Below are 22,639 nucleotides of genomic sequence, written 5' to 3' on the forward strand. Positions count from 1 at the left end.
GGAATCCCACGGAGCAGTCAGAAAGCTCTGTGTAGCTGTGCCACCAACCTCCCAGATGGAAACACGCCTCAGCTGGCTACTGGGGCCGGCATAGCTTGGACCAAAGGGGCCTTAGCACAACCTCAACATTGCAGGCCTGCTCAGGGACAGTGAAGACCACATAAGACCAATATCAGGGCTACCAGGGCAGAAATTCGGATAAGCATTTTAGCCCCTTAGACTATTACCCCTGTTTCCACCTTCTTCCTCCCCCTGCCCCCAAAAGGCCTTTTTAACCTACAGCTTAAGTAAGGTTTTACGAAAGCTATAAATATAAGGAGAAAATATTGGAAACATAATCAACTCCTCTGGCATAACTCTGACACTCCTCTTAAAGGGCACCCAGAAGGGGTCTTGAATTCTTATCCTTACATGAAATTTTATGTAAGCTGAATCAGTCATTAGTGTAAGCAGCCAGCTAACCCCAGGAGCTGAAGAAGTAACCACTAGTAGTAATAAATCCTTCCATTTAAGAAATTTTAGCTCCGAAGCACTGTTTAGAGTGGATCAAAAATAGGTTTTACCAGTCCAATTAAGACTACATGAATTGCACTAAGACACTAAAGGCCTTTTAAGGGAGGATGTTAAATACATCAGTTCCCACACACCTGATGATTAGGGGCCACAGAGAAACGGTTTTTACACTTTATAGTGGAAAGTGGGAATAGCAACTGAATGAGCTTTAGGAATAAATCTGCAACCCAAACAGAGGGGACTGAAAAAGTATTTTCTCAGAAATGGAAGGGGGCACTTAATCTGGCCTGCCAGGCTTCAAGAAATCATGTTGGAATTTTGCACCTAAATGTATAAGATTTGTTGAATGACTCTTTTGAACCTCAAAGAACTCAAAGATCTGATTAATAATATCCAGATAGCTTTCCCCCGTTCAATTAACTACCCCCCTCCTTCCCCATATCTTCAGTGTTTCCTTCTATACTTGCTTTCTTCTAATTCCAAACTTCTAGAAGTCTCAATCTGATTTTTGAAACAACAAACTTTCTTCTACTCTACTATTCTCTCGAACTATTTCTCTCATTCCTTTCATTAGCATATTTCATTCAGTTACTCATTCATTTAATAAGCATTTATTAAGCATCTACTATATACCAGGCACTACTAGGTGCTATGGCTGGGGAGACAAATATCAAAAACAAGCCAAAAAAACTCCAAAACAATGATTTCTGCATGAGAGAAGGTTACATTCTATTGCTGGAGAAGAGGCTGGGGGAAAATATGTGTGTAGAAAATTAAGTACGGAATATATTATTATTCAATAGTTTCAGTCATGTCTCTTTGTGACCTCATTTGGGATTTTCTTAGTAAAGATACCGGCATGGTCTACCATTTTCTTCTCCAGCTCATTTGGCAGATTAGAAAACTGAGGCAAACAGTGTGAAATGACTTGTCCAGGGTCACAGAGCTAGTAAGTATTTGCTTTCTCCATATGATTTGACTTGAAATATTGTCTCGAGGGCAAAGGGGTATAAATTTAGGTACCTAAAAGGTCATCTAGTCAAGCCCCCTTATTTTATAGAGAAGGCAGCTGAGGCACAGACAAATTAAATGACTTGTCCAGAGTCACACGCCTAGTAAGTGTCTGAGAAGAATATATACCCAGGTCTTTCTAACTAAGTCATTCACAGTAGATCATCATACAATATTGCTGTTACCATAGTTTTGCTCATGTCACTTTTCATTAATTCATATACGTCTGTTTAAGTTTTTCTGAAATCATTTTTTTGGCACAATGGTATTCCATCACAATATACCATATAATTTGTTTAGCTACTTCCCCAACTGATGGGCATCCCCTCAATTTCCAATTCTTTGTCACTACAAACAGAGCTGATATAAATGTTTTTGTACAAATAGGTTCTTTTCCTCTTTCTTCAATCTCTTTGGGATACAGATCTAGGTCAAAAGGTATCCACAGTTTGATAGCCCTTTAGGCATAGCTCCAAGTTAAGCCCCTTCTTGAAGACAAATTTATGTTATATAGGTGTGAGAGTTCTGTCTAATAAACAAACTCTTGTCCTATGATCTGTTCCATCTTCCACTTCAGCCACAAAGAAGGAAAGGGTAGCCTCAATTTCACCATGCCCTCAACTTCACTATTGCCTATGACTCTTCAGCCTCCATGATTAAGAACTTTAAAAACCCTCTCTCAGACCACAGCCTCTAACCTTTTCATTTTTCCTTCTGCCTTACTCTTCCTAAATCTATTCTTCATCATTGTGATCTTCCCACTTTCCTTGCTCTGGCCTCACTTTTTTTCCTTCACAATTGTGATCTGATAACTTACCAGTTCAACTTTACACCATCTTCTACCCTCAATTACTTTGCCCCCTTTGTCCTATTTTTTCACACCCCTTTCTAAATCCTAGCTCCTGTCTGCTTCGACTCCTATTTACATGCTGTTGAATGTTAGTACCTTCCTTCCTTCCTTTCTTCCTTCCTTCCCTTCTTTCCCTTCCTTCCCTCTTCTTCTATCTCTTTTCCCTCCTCTCCCTCTTCTTTCTCCTCTCCCTCCCTTCTCACCCTCTATCCACATAGGGAATTATGCCCTTGCCTCCGGGGTGCTCTGCCTAAAGGAATATAAATTTTGGTCACTGAAACCTAGCAATATATCTCAGGGTTTGAGGGGGCTCAATTGCTTTTTTTATGGACCATGCCTTAAACCTAGATCACTGGCTCTCATTGATTGGCCAATAATAGGCCCCAGCCCAAGCCTCACTTGGTCATCATTTGGGCAACAGGCTCAGAGTGAGTGTAAATAGCAATTGTTTCAGTTTTGGCCAGAAACCTTGAGAGTCTTCCCCTACCAGACTGATTTTTAAAAATTTTGTGACTTAGTTATTTTCTTTCATACTTCCCATGGTATGTGCATCAAATCTTTTCTCAAGTTACCTACAGGTAGGTGGCACAGTGGATAGAGCACTCTGCCTGGAGTCAGGGAGAGATGAGTTTAAGTCCTCAGACACTTATTGGCTGAGCAGGTCCCTTGACCTTTGATGTATCCTTATATGTAAAATGGGGATAATAATAGTACCTACCACCCACAGTTATTATAATGATCAAATGAGAAAATAATTTAAAATAGTTTAGCACAGTACCTGGCACATAGTAAAGCACTATGTAAATGTTTACTATTTCTTCATCATCATCATCATCGTCGTCATCAACATCATTATTATCTATCTCAGCAGAGGTCTTCAGTTCTTTACTAAGAAATAGAGGCCATGTACAGTATGGTGCTTTTCTCAAATCCTACAGTTATAATTTCCTTGATATTTGCTCCTTCTCTTCTTTTTTTGACTAGGTAAAAGAGGACATTCTTTGCCTCATTTTTTCCTAGCCTTAATCACTGAATAGGCAATGGCCCAGACAACCTGAGATCTGGGAAAGACCTTAGCTCAAAAAAGCCAAGGCTTCGCACTGCATCTGGGGCCATCTTTAGCCATCCTGATTTATGTCTTGCCACTGGACCAAGAAAACTCCAGAGGACAGAATGAAGCTGGTGACTTTGCATGGCCCTCTCTCACTTAAATCCAATCCACTTGCAAGTCATGACATCTCCTTCCTGATGCCATGGTCCTCTTTGAGAATTGAAGGTCAAACAACAACAACAGCATTCCATGCTCTCTACTCCTTTATAGTGATTATGATTGTGCTTACTCAGTACTTGAACTCTTTCTGGCTGCCTGAAGTATTTTTTTTTTAAAAACTAGAGCAGGAAGCTTTAGATTTTCCCCACAATATTTCTAAAAGTTATCATTCTAGTTTTTTTTTAGATGGTTATCAGTGGAATCTTTATATTTTTAGGATTCCCTCTTATTCTAATATGTCTTGGAAGTTTTCTTTAATGATTTTTTGAAATATAGTATATAGGCTCTTATAAAAATTTAATTATGGATTTCAGGTTATTCAGTGATTCTTAAATTATCTCTTCTTTACCTGTTTTCCAAGTCTGTTTTCTTAAAATGAGATACCTTACATTTTATTCTATTTATTCAGTCTTTTTATTTTGTTTCAATATTTCTTGTTGTCTCATATAGTCATTAACTTTTTTTTTCAGCCAAAGACAAGGTTTATTAGAACATCCATCATATTGGGCAGACTCTTAAGGAATCTGAACATCACTAAGCTATTGGCTAGATTATAAGAATCTGAGCAGTGGCTAGATTTTAAGAATCTGAGCACTTTAATGAAGATAAGATGGACCTTACATACAGAAAGACTATAGGAGGGATCTAGGAGTGGCCAAGTAGTTTGGGGTGACTGGAGGAGGAGGTCTAAGGAAGATATGGATGGGAGTGGCCAGTAAGCTGGGGTGAACAGAACTCCTGGGACCTAGACCACCTGGCCAAGGGAGAATGGAGTCTAGATAGGATTTAGGGTGGGAAGTGGTGGGGGGGGAGGTAAGGCATCCGGAGGTAGATTGGGTGTAGATGATAATGAAAGGCTAGTTCATAGGATTATATCCTCAGGCAAATGCCAGAGAATTGGCCATGTGGGAAAAGTCCAGGGTTTTTCCTTTTTGGGGTCCAGATCCCATCCTCATCATTCCCCTCTCAAACAAATGGGACCCAAATTCTTTTGGGATAAGAGGCAAAGATCTTGGCTTCTGACCTAGAGCTGTCCCTGCCTCAAGGGGGTCCTAAAGAGGAGGTTGACTGGAACAGAACACTGGCTGTATCCAGGGAATGATGGCGGGGGGACATTGGCTGGTACCTGCTGTTTGCAACCAACTATAGGTGAATGGGCCTGTGGTCCAAGTTCAGAGGCTAGCTTCTTTACCTTGAGCAGAATGTGCTGAAACTGGGTGATGCTTCCAGGCAAAGGTTGCTCCAGGACACAAGGCCATTGCCAGGGGGGGACCCATGCTGTAGAAGGCAAATTCAGAGGTGGTAGGGGGAGGGAAACTCTCTTCTCCTATGTGAAGGATTAACAGATACCTTCTTGACTCAAGGGAAAGGAGTGGGAGAAGGGAGTGACCGGGGTTGTAAGGAGGTGTTTCAAAACTCCTTAATGATACATCACAAAACTTCCAGAATCTGATAAGATGTTCTTAGCTATTCTAACTTTTCCCCGTAACTTTCATGAAGGAGGATTCTGGGGTGCAGTGGGAAGGAAGGAAGTAAGCCTCAGGGAGCCAAAAAGCACCTGCAGTTTTCCCAATTTCCTAGCGCTGAGAGAACTGACAGAAGTGGGTATAAGCTTCCAGATAGGGCATCTGTTCTCATCCTCTATGTTTCGGAAGGTGTACCCAAACTGAACCAGTGGACCAACAGCCTGAGAGCGTCAGACTGAGTATGGAGACAGCCTCGTAACTGTCTGCCCAAAAACTACCTCCAAGCCTTCCTAGGTGCTTGGAGAGCAACCCCAACTGCAGGGCAAGAAGGAGGGGGGGAGAGACTTACATACCTTCCAGTCTTGACTGGAGAAGAACTTGGGGTTAAATAGTTTTCCCTGTACAGGCCACCAAAATGTTGAGGTTAAGAGGTTTAGGGATGCTGGGACCCCAAAATCACAACATGTGGGTCCTGCCCAAATGAATTTGACCCAAGCCTTCTTTCAGCCAAAGACAAGGTTTATTAGAACATCCATCATATTGGGCAGACTCTTAGTGAATCTGCACATTACTGAGCTATTGGCTAGATTATAAGAATCTGAGTCAAGTCATTAAGTTCTGTTTGGCCAACTCTATTTTCACAGAGCTTGTTGCCTGGGCAAGGTTTTATTTTAGATGTCTCCTTTGGGGTCAGAGAAATAGCACTATGTCCTTGTTCTTTGCCTATGGCCTAAGTCTGAGGTCCCATTTACAGTTTTATTGATGGATCTGTGGTCCCTCTACTAGGGGAATGATCCCAATCTTCCTATTCTGTTTTTCAGCTATGTGATTCAGGCTTCACCTTGTTCCACAATTTCTACTCTCATTATTTGCCTGCAGATGTAATTTGTGATTTTGTGCAATGGAGAGTTGTGTCCAACTTTGGTTTCTCCTTATGTTCTGTTCAGTACTTGGTCTGGTACTCTTGCAACTGTTGGATGAGCTGGACTGCAACCCTTCCCCCTACTCTACCGTCTTGGCTGGTCTCTCCTCCCTGGATTTTTATAGCAAAGTTTTTTTGTTGTCATCAGCCAATACCCTCCCACCCCCAATCCCATTCATAGATGTATATCAGGGTTTTCTTTATAAACCCAATTATTTAATCCTTTTCCATGGGTCCAAATAATCATCTCTTTGCAGATGATTTTCAAGTTTATATCTTCAGTCTTTATCTCTGCTGAGCTTTAGCCTCACACTCTACAAATGCCTACTGGACATCTCTACCTGGATATGTCTATCCAGCTCAAAATATCCAAAATGGAACTCACTGTCTCACACTCAAAACTTGCCTTTCTTCCTAACCTCCCTATTACTGTTGAAGCCATGGCCATTATAGACATTCAGGTTCAGAATTTGGGAGTCATTTTCAACTCTTCCCCCTTCTTCAGGCCCATATCCAATACTTGCAATATCTGACTGTATTTCTACAATATCTCTCATATCTGTCCATTTACCTCCACTTACAGGGCCAATACCCTCTAGATCAGGCATTTGTCACCTCTCCTCTAAACTATTAGAGGCAGGTAGGTGGCACAATGGACACAGTGCTGGAAGTGCAGGAAGATCTAAGTTCAAATCCAGCCTCAGAAACTTCCTAGTTTTGTGACCTTGGGTAAGTCACTTACCTCTATTTGTCTCTGGAGAAAGAAATGGCAAACCACTCCAGTATCTTTGCCATGAAATGACTCGACGACAACAACAGCCTAAACTATTGTATTTGCTTCCAAAATGGGTTCCCTGGCCCCAGTGCCAATCTTCTCCAATGAATCCTCCCCACAACTGCAAAATTGGTATTCTTGAAGCACAGTGTGTCCTCGTTGTCTTGTTGATTTATTTTACATTGCCCCTTATGATCTATGTGTGCAAATTCAGTGTCAGTTCAACAAGCATTTATTAAAAGCCTGCTATATACCAAGCACTGTGCTTGGTACTTTGGTATACAAAGTTAAAAATGAAATATACTCTGGCTTCAAGGAGTTTATGTTATACTAATGGAAAACATATATACAAATAAGAAAATAGAGAACACCAAAAATTTTTCATAAAATAATGACATATAAATAATATAAATAATGACATATGGTTTATATTTTGGTTGATATTGGTATAAAAATTATCTCTAATTCAGGTTTCTATACTGTCAGGTCAACTAACTTATCAGAGGTAAGATCAGAATTTTTTTTTGAAAAATGGGGAAAAAGACATAAAACACAGTTGAAATAATTTAACACTGAACTATTTATACAAATAATAGATGATTCAAAATGGGAAATATGTCCAGATTTTTAAGCAATATTAATTAATTCGAGGTCATATCCAACTCTGAGATCACAAAGTTGTTAGTAGGCTTTCCAGTTGTTTTGACTAATCATGTTTCTTCTTACTTACAAGGAAAAAAAAAGTTTTTTTTAACTCCCGCTCTACCACTTCAGGGTAATATGAAGCTGAAGACTTCCAAGAAGTCTTTCCTGACTAACCTGATCCTACTCTTTGCTTTATCTTCCATCAGAATTTAGGAATTCGGTTGAAGTATATGACAGTGTACTGTTTCTAAAAAGTTCTATAATTGTTTCCTACTTTATTACATGTATGGAAAGTTCATCTTCCTAACTTGATTGCACACCCTTTATGGATCATGTCTTTCAAATAGCACACAGACTCAAAGCTGTGCTCAATAAATGCTTTTTAATGGACACATTTTATGGAGGACCATATGAATCAAGTTCAAGTTTGATAGAATAGTATTTCTCTGTCCAAGTCTATTAAATACTGTATTTATCCAAAGGATTTCATATTTCATTAGAGTTCTTGCTAATGGAACAAGAAAACATGTGCAAGTACTAGAAAACAGCATGAGAAGAATTCCCTCCCTCAAGCACTAGTTACTCATCATACTTTATCACGTATTCCCCAACAATAATGAAACCCCACAGACCTGGGAGAGAGACAATGCAAGAATTATCATCTATTTTTTCCCCACAAAGTAAATAACTAAGGTTCAGATGTGTTTGAAACTCACTCCTGCTCCCGCAGTTAGTGAGCATCAGAGCTGAGATTCTGGTTCAGGTCACCTAATAACTCCAAGGCGAGGGCTCTTCCCACTGTGTCACACGACCTTCTCAGTTTCGTGGGTTTTGAGGTCTCAGGGATCTAGGATGGGCTTCTAGCATCTGGACTCAAGACATGTTTGTGCATTGATGGGATAGAGATATACCAATAAACCAATGTGTTTCTGATACACTTTATTTTTGCGTGGGGGGAGGGTGGCTAGGCAATGGGGTTAAGTGACTTGCCCCAGGTCACATAGCTAGTAAAGTGTCAACTGTCTGGTCAGAGACCAGATTTGAACCCAGGTCTTCCTGACTCCAGGGCCGGTGCTCTATCCACTGCACCACCTAGCTGCCCCCTACACTTTCTAATATAGCCTACAGGAAGGTACACATTTCTTTAAAGCATATCAGAATATTGGAGGAAAGAAGGCGATAGAACAATCCCTCCCTCTAAGGGTTTTTTAGATTTCTCCATTTAGTGCAAACTGAAAATGAACTTCCTGAAAGATTTAGACTGAACCTGGTTCCTCCTTATGCTCTGTTCACATTCCAAGCATGACCACTATGACAGTCCTGAGAGCATCAAAGTAGCCTTGAGGTTTGTCAGGTTGTTGTTGTTCAGTCATTTCAGTTGTGTCTGACTCTTTATGACCTGATTTTGGTATTTTCTTGACAAAGACACTGGAGTAATTTGCCACTCCCTTCTCCAACTCATTTTACAGATGGAGTCATGTAGCTAGTAACTGCCTGAGGCCAGATTTGAACTCAGGAAGATTAGTCTTCCTGACTCCAGGGCCAGCACTCTATCTACTGAGCCATTTAGCTGCCCTTAAATATATCTAGAAGATTAAAAAAAGGCTGACTGCTCTGTTTTATATAACTGGACATTCATGCCCACAAGTCATGAATACATGACTACATGTCATGACTATTGGTCATGAGTTGCCAGAGGATCCCATTCAAGGAGATCATAATGTCTGCTGAGAGATCTGAGCTTTCCAGGATATTTCTGTCACAAGGAAATTCTTATTTTAGTGACATCTAGATCGTGTACTATCTGGGTTGTCTAAAGACTCAGGATTCACTCTGACTTCTGATTTGCCAATTAAATTTCCTATTCATCAAGATGGAAACATGGAAGATCCAGGCCCATGCCATGTGGAATACTTCTTTGCAGCTCACTTTAGCGGCACACCCAATTCCCCTGAAGATGGCCTCTAAATTAATTCTAGTTTGGCCCTTATTCAGGAAATATTTCATTGCTCTATCTACGCAAACTCCTCTTTTCTTTTCTTCCATTACTTTAGTGCCTTTACTCCAATTCCTCTATGGTAAAGATGACAATTTTAAAGGCCATTTTATTTTTCTTTAGAATGTCTTTGTTGTTCTTTTCTATTTCTTTTTAATTCTCTCATTGCTGTGGTTAGAGTCCGTCTGAGCAATAGGCTAGAAGCAAAGGAAGGAGCTTTGGTCTCTTGTTCAATCATTGCCTTACTGTGTGATGACTCTGGAGCAGTCCCTGAATAATAATTTGCTTTTATTCATCTGCACATGGAGATGCGAGGAAATCTGGAGGCACTTGTTAAAAATCAGATTTCACAAAGTGATGTTGATGTTCCGTCATAATTGACTCACAGACGCAGAATTATTTGGTTTTGTTCCTATTGATTTTTCCAATTAAAAATTACTTCCTTGTTTCACACCTATTTTAAACTTTCCACCCTTTTCAATTTTATTTATTTTACTTTCTCTAATTGAACAATGTTGGTATGAAGCTCATAGTGACCTTCGTATATGTATGCATGTATATATTTATGTTTCTATACACACACACACACACACACACACACACATAGATCTGAAACTACTGCCCAGAAGGAAATACTGATGTAAAACTATCATCACATTATCTTGAGCATCTTTCCAAGTCAAGCCTAAACTGAATGAACCAGGGAGAAGGGAGGGACTTGCCTTTCTCTGCTTATCTCTTTTAACCCAGCTCAAAGAAATGGGCATGGACACGTGTGTTTCAGTTTGGGGGTTAGCCTTCAGTTACAGGTACTGGAGGGGATCCCTATGTGCCTGGGTGACAGTAGTGCCAGGACTGCAAGTGGGGTGGTGCAGCTAACCAACCAGGGGACCTCTACTTGAACCTGAGATAGGTTTGGGACCTGGAACTTCAGACTACACTCTAAGGTAGTTGGGCTAAACTGTGACTCTAATCCCCATTCCCTCCCCAGAGACTCACACGGTGCAAGAGGGGAGGGTGATCGTGCCTTTCATGAACTGGGGGCAATAATTTTGTATATTTCTGATTGTGCCTTTGAAAGTAAATATAAAGGCTTCACTCCTACATATATACTGTAAGTGAAAAGGCTTTCACAAACTGTGAAGCTCTATACAAACAGAACATTATTATGATCATCTGTACTAGGATGTACATGTATATATATGCATATATATTTGTCATAATATATATCTGGATAGACATTATTTAATGGGCTGTTGTTGGCACCTGCAATTTAATATATGAAACAAAGGCATTGTGACTGACAATGATGTTAATATTGATAAAAATTATTCAACTTATATAGAACCTTACCATTAACAACTTTATATCCATAACCTACTTTGATTCTTAAAATATTTTTGTGATGTAGGCAGCGGTATTCTTATCCCTATTTTAAAATAGGAGGAAACTGAGGCTCAGAGTAAATACTTCTTCACAATTAGTAGCTTATAAAGACAGGATACAAGCCTAAGCCTTCTGATTGTAAGGCTAGTCTACTTTTAATTATTACCTTGCCTTTTAAATAATAGCACATAAATTCTAAATTCAGGTAAAGGAAAGCTTTTATGTAGAGTGGCTCTCTCTTAAAGTCATTAGAAAAATAAGATGATATTTAGAAATACCTCTCATACTTAAAAGAATAACAAAACCCAGTTCTCTATATATATTAGAAATGAGGCCTTTATCAGAGACACTGGCTGTAAAAATTGTTTCCAAGCTTTCTGCTTCCATTCTACTCTTGGTTACATTGGCTTTGTTTGTGCAAACCCTTTTTAATTTAATATAATCAAAATTATCCATTTTGCATTTCATAATATTCTCTATCTCTTGTTTGGTCATAAATTCTTCCATCCTCCATAGATCAAATAGGTAAACTATTCCTTGCTCTCCTAATTTGCTTACCGTCTCATGCTTTATGTCTAAATCATGTACCGTTTTGACCACATCTTGGTGTACGCTCTAAGATGCTGGTCTATGCCTAGTTTCTGCCATACTATTTTTTAGTTTTCCCAACAGTTTCTGTTAGATAATGAGTTCTTATCCCAGAAGCTAAAGTCTTTGGGTTTATCAAACGGTAGATTACTATAGTCATTGTCTACCGTGTCTTACATACCTAACCTATTCCACCGATTCATCACTCTTTTTCTTAGCCAGCATCAAGTAGTTTTGATGATGACTGCTTTATAATACAGTTTTAGATCTGGTACAGCTAGGCCACCTTCCTTTGTATTTCTTTTCATTATTCCCTTTATATTCTGGACCTTTTGTTCTTCCAGATGAATTTTGTTATTATTTTTTCTAGCTCTATAAAATAATTTTTGGTAGTTTGATTGGTATGGCACTAAATAAATAAATTAGTTTAGGTAGAATTGTCATTTTTATTATATTGGCTTGGCCTAACCCATGAGCAACTGATATTTTTCCAGTTGTTTAGATCTGCCTTTATTTGTGTGAAAAGTGTTTTGTAATTGTGAACAAGTGGACTCGAGATAAAACTGGAAAGATATGAACTGATACTGAGTAAAGTGAGCAGAACCAGAACATTGTACATAGTAACAGCAACATTGTGTGATGACCAGCTTTGATAGACTTAACTCTTCTCAGCAATACAAAGATCTAAGACAATTACCCAAGACTGATGTTGGAAAATGCTATCCACACTCAGAGAAAGAACTATGGAATCTGAATACAGCTTGAAGCATACTATTCTCTCATTCTCTCTCTCTCTCTCTCTCTCTCTCTCTCTCTCTCTCCTCTCTCTCTCTCTCTCTCTCTCTTCTCTCTCTGTTTCTCTCTCTCTCTCTCTCTCTTTCTTCTTTCTCTTGGTCTTCCCCTTTGGTTCTAATTCTTCTTTACAACATGACTAATGTAGAAACGCATTTAATATGATTGTACATATATAGCCTATATCAGATTGCATGCTGTCTTGGGGTGGGGGGAGCATAGGGAGGTGGGAGCAGAGAGAGGGGGAGAAAATTTAGAAAGCAAAATCTTATACAAGCAAATGTTGAAAAATAAAAACAAATAAATAAAATAATAAAAAATTAACCTGAAAAAATAATACCAAAACCTTATACAGTGGAGAGGATATAAAAATAAACTGAATGAAAGTAGAAACCTAAAAAGTCAACCAATTTAGGAGTAGGAATAAAGAGATTGTGTGTGTGTGTGTGTGTGTGTGTGTGTGTGTGTGCACGCGCGCGTGCACGTGCACCTTTGAATCTTAGTCATCTTTAGCTAAATCCATGAAAGGAGAACCTCCTTTATTTTCTTACCTCTGCTCTGTGTTAAAAAGTGCAAAGATATGCTTGCTAGACATAAAGCTCTTTTCCACATCTCGAACTTTCAGGTTGTCCAAGGGAAGCATGTATTTCTTTTCTTTTTCCTATGGAAAAAAGCACAAGGAAAAAATTTGTTCTAATAAAACTTGTTGGAATATGCCAACAGCAACATAGCCCCAGCTATTTGATTACATTACCTTGATACCTAAATACAGCTACTAAGTAATAAAGAAACACTTGAGATAGAAGTCTAATAATCCTTGAGACGTGGCTTGGAATGACAGGGGGAGGGGAAATATAGGATTTGGGAATGGAAAAAACACATGGCCCTCTATCCTTTTCCCCTTTTAGTGGGTCCCCTCAGATGTTTTAAAATGTTAGTTTGATATTAAGAATTTAACCATCTGTTAATATTTAAAAGAAATGTTCTGGTCCTAATTCAATGAGAAACACCAGATGGGTTTCATTTCAAATTTTATTTGCAGCATAAGCAGTTTTGATAGCCAGTGCTGGCAATGACTGGAAACACGAGGACAACAGTATATGGTACCCCCTGTACACTCAGATACAGTTTTTCTTTAGTTGGGTCAGAAATTAAATGTCAGCTTAGTATATTATTTGTGAAAATGGCTGACATATTTAGAAAAATAGAACCCTGTACAAGTAGACTGAAGCTGACTAGAATCAATTCTCTTTTGAATAAATCATTCTTAGAAATTAAGAGAGGGAAATGCACAATGAAGAAGTAGCTTGCCAATGCTACAAAGTTGGTTTTATAAAATGCAATGGTAGTTGGCAAGACTCTTTAAAATTTTAAATTAATTTAATTTTTTAATTAACAAAAATCTATTTTCTCTTCCTCCAGGGGAAAAGAAAAGAAAAAAGAAAATTCTTGTAACAAATGTGAATATTTAAGTAAATCTGATTCCTGCACTGGCCATGTCCAGAAAAAGATGTCTCAGTCTGCACCCTGAGCCCATCAGCCCTCTCTCTGTCAGGAAAACAGGTCGCATGGGTCTTCTGAAAATGTGGTTCATCATTATGCTGATCAGAATTTTTGAGTGTTTCTAAGTTCTTTGTCTTTATAATGTTATTATTATTATTATGCAAACTGTTCTGGATCTATTTATTTCATTCTGCATCATTTCACACAAGTTTTCCTAGTTTTTTCTGAAAGTGTCTCTTTTATTATGACTTCCAGTATAATAGTATTCATATACCATAATTTGTTCAACCATTACTCAATCGATAAGTACTTCCTTATTTTTCAGTTCTTTGCCACCATAAAAAATAATTGGCTGCTGTGAATATTTTTGTTACATGTTTCCTTTCCCCATCTCTTTGTTGTTTGGGGGGGATATAGGCCTAACTGCTGGGTGTTGCTGGTCAAAGGGGGAACACTTCCAAGTGGCTCTCCAGAATGGCCCTAGTAGTTCACAATCCGCCAACAATGTACCAGTGTGCCTGTTTTCCCATAGCCTCTCCAAAATTTGCCATTTTTTGGTCAGCTGTATCCACCTGAAGGCTATGCATTTTAAAAATCATTAGTCATTTGGAGGATTTTGTTCACATAGGTATAGAAAGCTTGGATCTCTTTCTTAGAAAACTGGTAGTTCATATTCCTTAATGATTTATCAGTCCTATAAATGTGAACCAGTTCCTTATGTATCTTGAAAATGAAATCTTTATCAGAGAAATTCGCTGCGAGGACTTTTTGGCTTTCTTTGTGTGAAAACTCTTAAATTTTAGGTAATCAGAACTGTCCATCTATCTCCCTAGATCCTCTTGGTGTCTTGTGTAGATGCAGAGACTCCCTATCCTTGGATCTTAAGGCAATTTCTTCCTCGATCCTCCTCTTTGTTTACAATGTCACTCTTTACATCTAAGTGATACATCCATGGAGAGCGGATCCTGGCACGCAGTATGAGCAGCAAAAAACTTCAGAAAAACTTCCTTTAGAGTACTATTAGCTCAGGTCCCTAGATACCATGAATGCTGATTCCTAGCTACCCCAGAGAAACAGGTAGGCAAGAACTAAATATTCATCGTAGGAACCCTGAGAATTGCCAGTTCCATTTTGGATTGGCCTTTGATGAACCAGAAATATTGGATTTTCTCTAACTCAGGGCCTTAGCCAGAACAAGGACAGAATTTAAGGATGTCAGTACAAGATGAACTTCACTGAGGTATTATAAATGCCATTTCATAATTGCCGTATTATAATCTTTTAGCAGAGGCATTTCCATATTAGCATTTACCTCTTGTGCTGATTTAGAAGAACTTGGTTACCACTTCTACCAAACCAATGATAATGCCTATTATTGTATCACACCTTTATTACTTTTCACACATATTATCTGTGTATGTAACATTAATTTCCACATCATTCATAAATATCTATAGAACACATGGCCTATTCTGAAAACTTCAGACCTCAAAATGCACTTTGGTTTTGCTCTATTTTGTTACCCTGTCAGACCACCTTACTGAGAAGCTCTGAGAAGTGTCAATGACAAGCCAACACATACTTGTTAGTACCTAGTTTTTGAAGACAGTAATCATGTCTCTCCCAAGTCTTCTCTTCCACAGATTAAATAACCATAATTCCTTCAATCGGTCCTAAAATCACATAATCCTAAGAACCTTCACCACTCTCACTTACCCTCTTCTGGAAATTTTCTAGTTTATCAACGTGCTTCCTAAAAATACAGCATCCATAGCTGAAGACAATATTCCAAGTGGGGCCTGACCAGGGCAGAGTACATTGGGAGTATTACAATCTTACTCCAATAAGCTATGTCTCTCTTAATATAGCCTATGTTTACATTCTTCACTGTTATATCACACTACTGACTAATATCAAGCTTGTAGTCCACTAGAGAGAGCTCAGGTTCACCACTCATGCCTCCCTCTTCTGTCTTAAAAGATCTGAAAACTGGACCAAAAAAATCTCACTAACCTGAAGTAGTTATAGCCACCCATCTTCCTGCACTTACAAACATGCATATAGCATGTCACATAGCATGTGGATTCCATGTGGATACTCTCCAGGGAATGACACTAGCTTTGTTGCTTCTGATTTCTAAATAAAGCAGGGAAAATACATCAACAACTGAAGAGAACTTGCTGAAATGCCTAAAAATATGGGAAGAGGCTAGTAGCAGCACTTCATGTTACTACCCCAGGAGCAGAAATGATTGGGGGAAGAGGGGAGAAACTGCTTGGTGATCATGTGATAAGATAAACCTGGCAGAGAATGACTTTCCAGAAAGGAAAGAAGGGGAAGCAAAAATAGGAAAGGGTCAGGCTTATGTACAAAGAAGCAAACTTTTGCAGTAAAATTTTTTGTACAATCATAAATACTATTTTAGCAAACATAAAGCTATCTTTAATTAGAATAATACAAGTGAAACAACCATTTAAATACTAAACAGACTCTCTGGGTCCAAATGCCTATCAATACTCATGTGGCTACTTCAGAACAAAAATATAAGAGGTAAAAGCCTGCAGTGAATGAAAATTTATCCATTTCATAATCAAATGAAAATTGCTTGGGACCCCACAAATATTCTTCAATTGGACTTTTTGAATGTCCTAACTTTAAGCAGCTGGAATTATTTTTTTTTAACGTACTATCCTATTCAAACATTTGAGATGATGGATTTGCCTTTTAATGGGAAATCTGCATTTCATTGTAAAGACAGAACAAAATGTTCTTGGCTCACTCTCCACAGAAGCAGGATTCTCTTTGTACTGTACGTTTAGCATATAGCAAAGACAATCAAGATTATTTCTTTTAGGGAAGAAACACCAGAAACACAGAGGAACATAAAAACTCAGCCATTATTTTTTAAAGTACTAAGCACCATTGTATTAAAGTTTTTGTAGGTGACATTATTAAACTAATACTAAAGAAAATAAGTTTATATAATTTCTCTTGTTAATAAAAGGAAGGCAAACTTATTAAAGTTCAATGAGTAAGCAGTAACTTATTAAAATGTAGTATGAGTATCTCTCAAATCTTTGCCTTTTTGGAGGGTATGAATATTTTCTGCTCAAAGGGCACCTTTAATTTGTGACAGAGAAAATAAAAGATGAAGTATTTGTATGACTTTCATTGTCAAAACAGTGGTGAAAATTATCAGTAGCTTAACTAAGATATCAGTTACTTCACCTCGAGGTAATTCCACTTGCTTACCAGATATTTCCACTAGAATTTTCCACCATCCTCTCAAGATAAACAGGCTGTTATTTTGTACTGTAATCCCCTTCACTACTGACATTCTAGGGCAGCTAGGTAGCACAATGGATAGCGTTCTGGGCCTGAAGTCAGGACCACTCATCTTGAGTTCAAATTTGACTTCAGACACTTACTTGCAGTGTGTCCCTGGGCAAGTCATTTAACTTTGTTTGCCTCAGTTTCCCCATTTGTAAAATGAGCTGGAAAAGGAAATTGCAAACTACTCCAGAATCTTTGCCAAGAAAAACAAACAAACAAAAGGAGTCACAAAGAATGGGACACGACTGAAAAATGACTAAACTACTACAACACCCACATTCTACCTTAAGCCATTTCCTCTTTTTGATTCTCTTTTTTATCAATGTAATTTTTATTCCTGTAGTCACTTAAATGTGGGAACTCCAGTCACTCAATAAGCCTTTATTAAAGAGTTCACAGTGTGCTAGACAGACAATGTGCTAAATACTGAGTATACAAGGAAAGGGGAAAAAAATATTCTCTGCCCTCAAGGAGCATATATTCTAATGAGTGAGACAATATATGAAGAAGTAGGTATATAGAAGAGCTAGAGAGAGTAGATAGAAGATATCATGGGACAGGAAGGCACTTATTACTTGGAGAACTAGGACAGGCTTCCTGTCCAAGGTAAGATGTGAGCCTGGAAGAAAGCTAGGGAAACAAAGAGGCAGAAGATGGAAGGATGCAGAACTTTCTAGGCATGAGGGACAGCCAGGGCAAAAGCACATAGGAAATTGTTATGCATTTTGGCCAGATCAAAGAATTCAGGAGGAAGAGTAAGAATGTTCAGTGAGTCTAGAAAGGTAGGCGGGGGAAACTCTGTAGAGAACTAACAGCTGAACAGAAAAGTTTATAATTGATCTTAGAGATAGTAGGAGGCTAGTCAAGTTGGTTGAGTAGGGGAGTCAGATATGCACTTGAAAATTATTTTTGCAGCAACATTTAGGGCAGACTGGTGGTGAGAGACTTGAGGCAGGGAGACCAATTGGGAGGTTATTGAAATAATCTAGCTTAGAGATGACAAAGGCCTGAAATAAGGCAGGAGTTGTATGAGTGAAGAGAAGGGATAAGGTACAAGAGAGGTTAGAAGGTAGAAATGGTGAGATTTGTCAACTGTACATGTGGGGTGACATGGAGTAAGGTATAGAGGATAATGTCCAGATTATGAACCTGAGACACTGGAAGAGTGATGGAGGCCTTCAACAGTGGTGGGGAAGTTTGGAAAAGGCAGGGTTTGGGAGGAAAGATAATGAGTTCAGTTTTGGACATGTTCAGTTAAAATGGCTCTAGGTAGGACATGCAATTTAAATACCTAATAGGCAACTGGTAATGTGGGATTGAAGCCCAGGGGAGAGACTAGGAGATGGATATACACATATAGAAATTATCTGGAGAATGTTACTAGTTAAACTCATGGGAGCTGATGAAGTTTCCGAGAGAGGATGGGAGAAGAAAAACTTAGGAAAGAACGTTGAGGAATACCCAGTTCGGCATGAATGGATGATGAGCCACCAAAGGAGACTAAGAAAGAGAGGTCAGACAGGTAGGAGGTGAACAGGGAGAAAACAGTAGCATGAAAAGTCAGAGAAGAAAGAATATCCAGGAGGAGATGGAGGTCAAAAGTATCCAATGCAGCAGCTAGTCTAGAAGGATTAGGACTGAGAAAAGACCATCAGATATGGCAATTAAGAGATCACTGGCAACACTGGAAAGAGTAAGTTCAGTTGAATGATGGGGTAAAAAACCAGAACATTCTTTCCACTACATAATATTGAATGAACAAATGAACCAACTGATGAAATATTTATTCAGAACCTACCCCTGCATGTCCCAGACACTTTGATAGGCACTAGGGAAAAAATAACAAAAGTAAATGAGTTCCTGACTTCAAGAAATTTAAATCCAAATAGAGGCATAATATATAAAGGGGAGTTGGGAGCTAGGAAAAATGAGTAGGTGTTTAGGTTGTCACAAATGTTGTAAGGGGATCCATGGGACAGTCCATTTTTACATTCTTTTCAACAATTAGGGTAGTATAGGATTTATTACTGTTCTCAAACAAAAGTAAGAGGTCAGAAATCAAGAAGACTATGCTGAGTAGGATCTTCTGGTGTATGACTAGATACTGTCTCTTATAAGGAATACAGATTGATGGAAAGGGAAGCACATTGCTGGTATGCTTAAAGATACAAGGCAAGAACAAGCAAGGTCAGTGTACAAAACAGTTTTGCTGAAGCTAAATTTCTTGTTTTAGAACAAATGAAATTATAGGGAGAACACATAATGTCAGGGGAAGGGTAATTCAAAGTAAATTAAAGGGCAGGTTTTGAGATTTAAATATAATATGAGAATATTAGTTTTTTTATAAAGGTCTAATGATGAAAATGTGTAACTGTGAAATTCTTTAAGCGCTCTAAGTAAGAATTTTCTTGATGCTGAGACATTCTTTCACATGCAAAATGAAGATGAGACAAAGTCACAAGCAATTTACAAATTCAAATTATAAATGATGTGAGAAAATTTATGTTTTACATATGACAAGCTCATTTAAAGATTATAAAATATTCTACATGTTTAAAAAATGGGTAATTACATAATTAGAAGGAAAGCAGAAGCTGAGAAAAATTTATACAGCAAGGTCCTCTGATAAAGGCCTCATTTCTCAAATATATAAAGAACTGAGTCAAATTTATAAGAATATGAGTCATTCCTCAATTGCTAAATGGTCAAAGGATATAAACAGACAGTTTTTAGAAGAAGAAATCAAAGCTATCTGCAATTATAGGGGAAAATGCTCTAAATTACTATTGATTAGAGAAATGAAAATGACAACTCTAAAGTTCCCACCCCATGCCTATCAGATTGGCTAATATGACCAAAAAGGAAAATGACAAATGCAGGAGGGGATGAGGAAAAATTGGGACACTAACTGGGACACAAATGCATTATTGGTGGAGTTGTGAACTGATAAAACTATTTTGGAGAAGATTTGGAACTATGCCCAAAGGCTATAAAACTGCATACCCAAAAATACCACTACTAGTTTATATCTCAAAGGGATCAAAGAAAAAGCAAAAGGACCTATATGTAAAAAATATTTAAAGCAGCTCTCTTTGTGGTGGCTCAGAAATGGAAATTCAGGGTATGCCCATCAATCGGGGAATGGCTAAAAAAGTTATGGCATATGATGGTGATGGAATACTACCGTGCTATAAGAAATAACAAACAGGATGGTTTCAAAAAACTTTGGAAGACTTACATGAATTGATGCATGGTGAAGTGAGCAGAACCACAGTAACAGCACTACTGTATGATGATCAATTGTGAATAACTTAGCTATTCTGATTAATACAATGATTTAAGACAATCCTGAAAGACATGAAAAATGCTATTGCTCTCCAGAGAAAGAACTGATGAATTCTGAATGCAGATCAAAGTACGCTTTTAAAAACTTTCTTTCTTTTCCTTTTTCTTTTTTGGTCAGTGTTTTCTTTTGCAACATGACTAATATGGAAATATATTTTGCATGACTCCATATGTACAATCTATATCAAATTGCTTGCCCTTTCGAGGGGAGGGAGAGCATTTGTAACTCATTTTTAAAAAATGAATATTAAAAATTTTTATAAGTAGTTTAGAAATATTTTATGAAATGAAATATATTGTAAGAAAAGTGGCAATTAGTGACTCTTCAATATGACACTTTTTCTACTTCTTAACATAATCTATTTTCTCTCTCACACTTCTTGAGTTGCATCCTTCAATATGACCCACTTCAGAACAAAATCTCTTGGCTCATTATTGAAATACTGAGTTCCTAAACTATATTAGATTATCAGTAATTAACTATTCAATCATATACTTGGTGACACTATTTTGTATGCCCACCATTCAATCATTCAAATCATTCCATAGACATTTATTATGAATCTACAATTTGCAAGATACTATATACTAGGTGCTGAAAGACCGAAAGATAAATGGGATATGTCCTTTTAGAGTACTCTGGTGAAAAAAAGAATACAATTTCATCACCATTGATAAATGCGATGAGAAATATAAAAGTAGTTTCTAATAAAAAGAAATAATACAAATGAAATAGCAAACAAGAAAATCAAATAGAAAGTCTCTATCTCTCTCTGTTTCTTCATATGTAAAATGAAGGTGGTCCACCCAGCAATAGCACTTCTAGGGCTATATCCCAAAGAGATCATACAAATGGGAAAAGGACCCACATGCACAAAAATGTTCATAGCAGCTCTTTTTGTGGTGGCAAAGAACTGTAAATTGAGAGGATGCCCATCAATTGGGGAATGGCTGAGCAAATTCTGGTATATGAATGTGATGGAATACTATTGTGCTATAAGAAATGATGAACAGGCTGACTTCAGAAAAATGTGGAAAGACTTGTATGTTCTGATGCTGAGTGAAGTGAGCAGAACCAAGAGAATGTTGTACACAGTAACAGTCATGTTGTGCAATGACTAATATTGATAAACTTAACCCTTCCCAGCTATACAAGGATCTAAGACATCTCCAGAGGCCTTGTGATGGAAAATGCTATCCACATCCAAAGAAAGAACTATGGAAGCTGAATTGCTATTTTTTCTCCCTCTTCTGTTGCGTTTTGTTTCCTCTTTCTGAAGGTTCCTCCTATTGGTTTTAATTTTTACTTACAACACCACTAACATGAAAATATGTTTAATAGGAATGTAAATGTATAGCCTATATCAGATTATGCGCCATCTTGGGGAGGGTGGTGGGGAGGAAAAGGGATAAAAATTTTAACTCAAAAGCATATGGAAGTGATTACTGATAAATCAAAATAAATTAATAAAATAATTAAAAAAAATAAAATCAGCCTCATCACTCTGTTAAAAAAAAATGAAGGTGGTCCCTAAGTTACACAATTCTAAGACCTTTCAAGTAATAAATTTGTGATGTGCTTTTCAAGTACCACAGAAGTTGAAAAAGGAGTCAAATCACTGTGCCATCAAATAGGAATTGAAAGTATCATAGAAGAAATTATACTTTAAATGACTGGGTAAGATAAATGGAAGGATGAGAGAGAGAATTAAAGGCAGTGGGAAATAACATGAACCAGGGCAGTACGGTGTAAAATTGGATTTGTTCTCTAGCTGTTTCATATGTGTATATATAGTCTTCACAAAATCATAAGGTATTTGAGGGTGAACACTGTAGCCCTGTGTTCTTTGTACTCCAGTAGTGCTAATATATTGCTAGACATATGGTAGGTATGCAATAAATACTTGAATGGATAAATGAATAAAATATTTTGCACACAGTAAGCATTCACATTTGTTATACAATCTCTGAAGTTATCCTTTAAAACGAGGAAATTTTAAGCAGCTCTTAAATATAAGCATTAGAATGAAGGACTACTAACTATGTACAATATAAAAAAATCTTTATTATGCTTTATTTATATCCTAATACCATGTAAAATTGTGAATTTTTTAATGCATTCTGCCCATTTTCCTATCTGGGATGTACCAACTAAAATGATACAAGCAACAGAACCCCCAGAGGAAAGGAAACCCTCTCCCTGTCCCACTCTCTAGTTCCCTGATTTACAAGGCCCATGCTTTA

General features: G+C 37.8%; 1 protein-coding gene across 6 annotated transcripts in view; it reads right to left on the reverse strand.

Annotated features, from left to right (window-relative positions):
- Positions 1 to 22,639, reverse strand: part of DNM3 (dynamin 3) — a 682,754-nt gene that overhangs the window by 250,847 nt on the left and 409,268 nt on the right. For all 6 annotated transcript variants that reach the window (XM_078156497.1, XM_020970517.2, XM_020970516.2 and 3 more), the window contains one exon: positions 12,766 to 12,875. In XM_078156497.1, coding sequence (XP_078012623.1) covers positions 12,766 to 12,875 — 110 coding nt within the window. The remainder of the gene's footprint in view (positions 1 to 12,765; positions 12,876 to 22,639) is intronic.

This window comes from Phascolarctos cinereus, unplaced genomic scaffold (assembly GCF_003287225.1).
Source record: "Phascolarctos cinereus isolate Bilbo 61053 unplaced genomic scaffold, phaCin_HiC Scaffold_5;HRSCAF=322, whole genome shotgun sequence".
Classification (NCBI taxonomy): Eukaryota; Metazoa; Chordata; class Mammalia; order Diprotodontia; family Phascolarctidae; genus Phascolarctos; species Phascolarctos cinereus.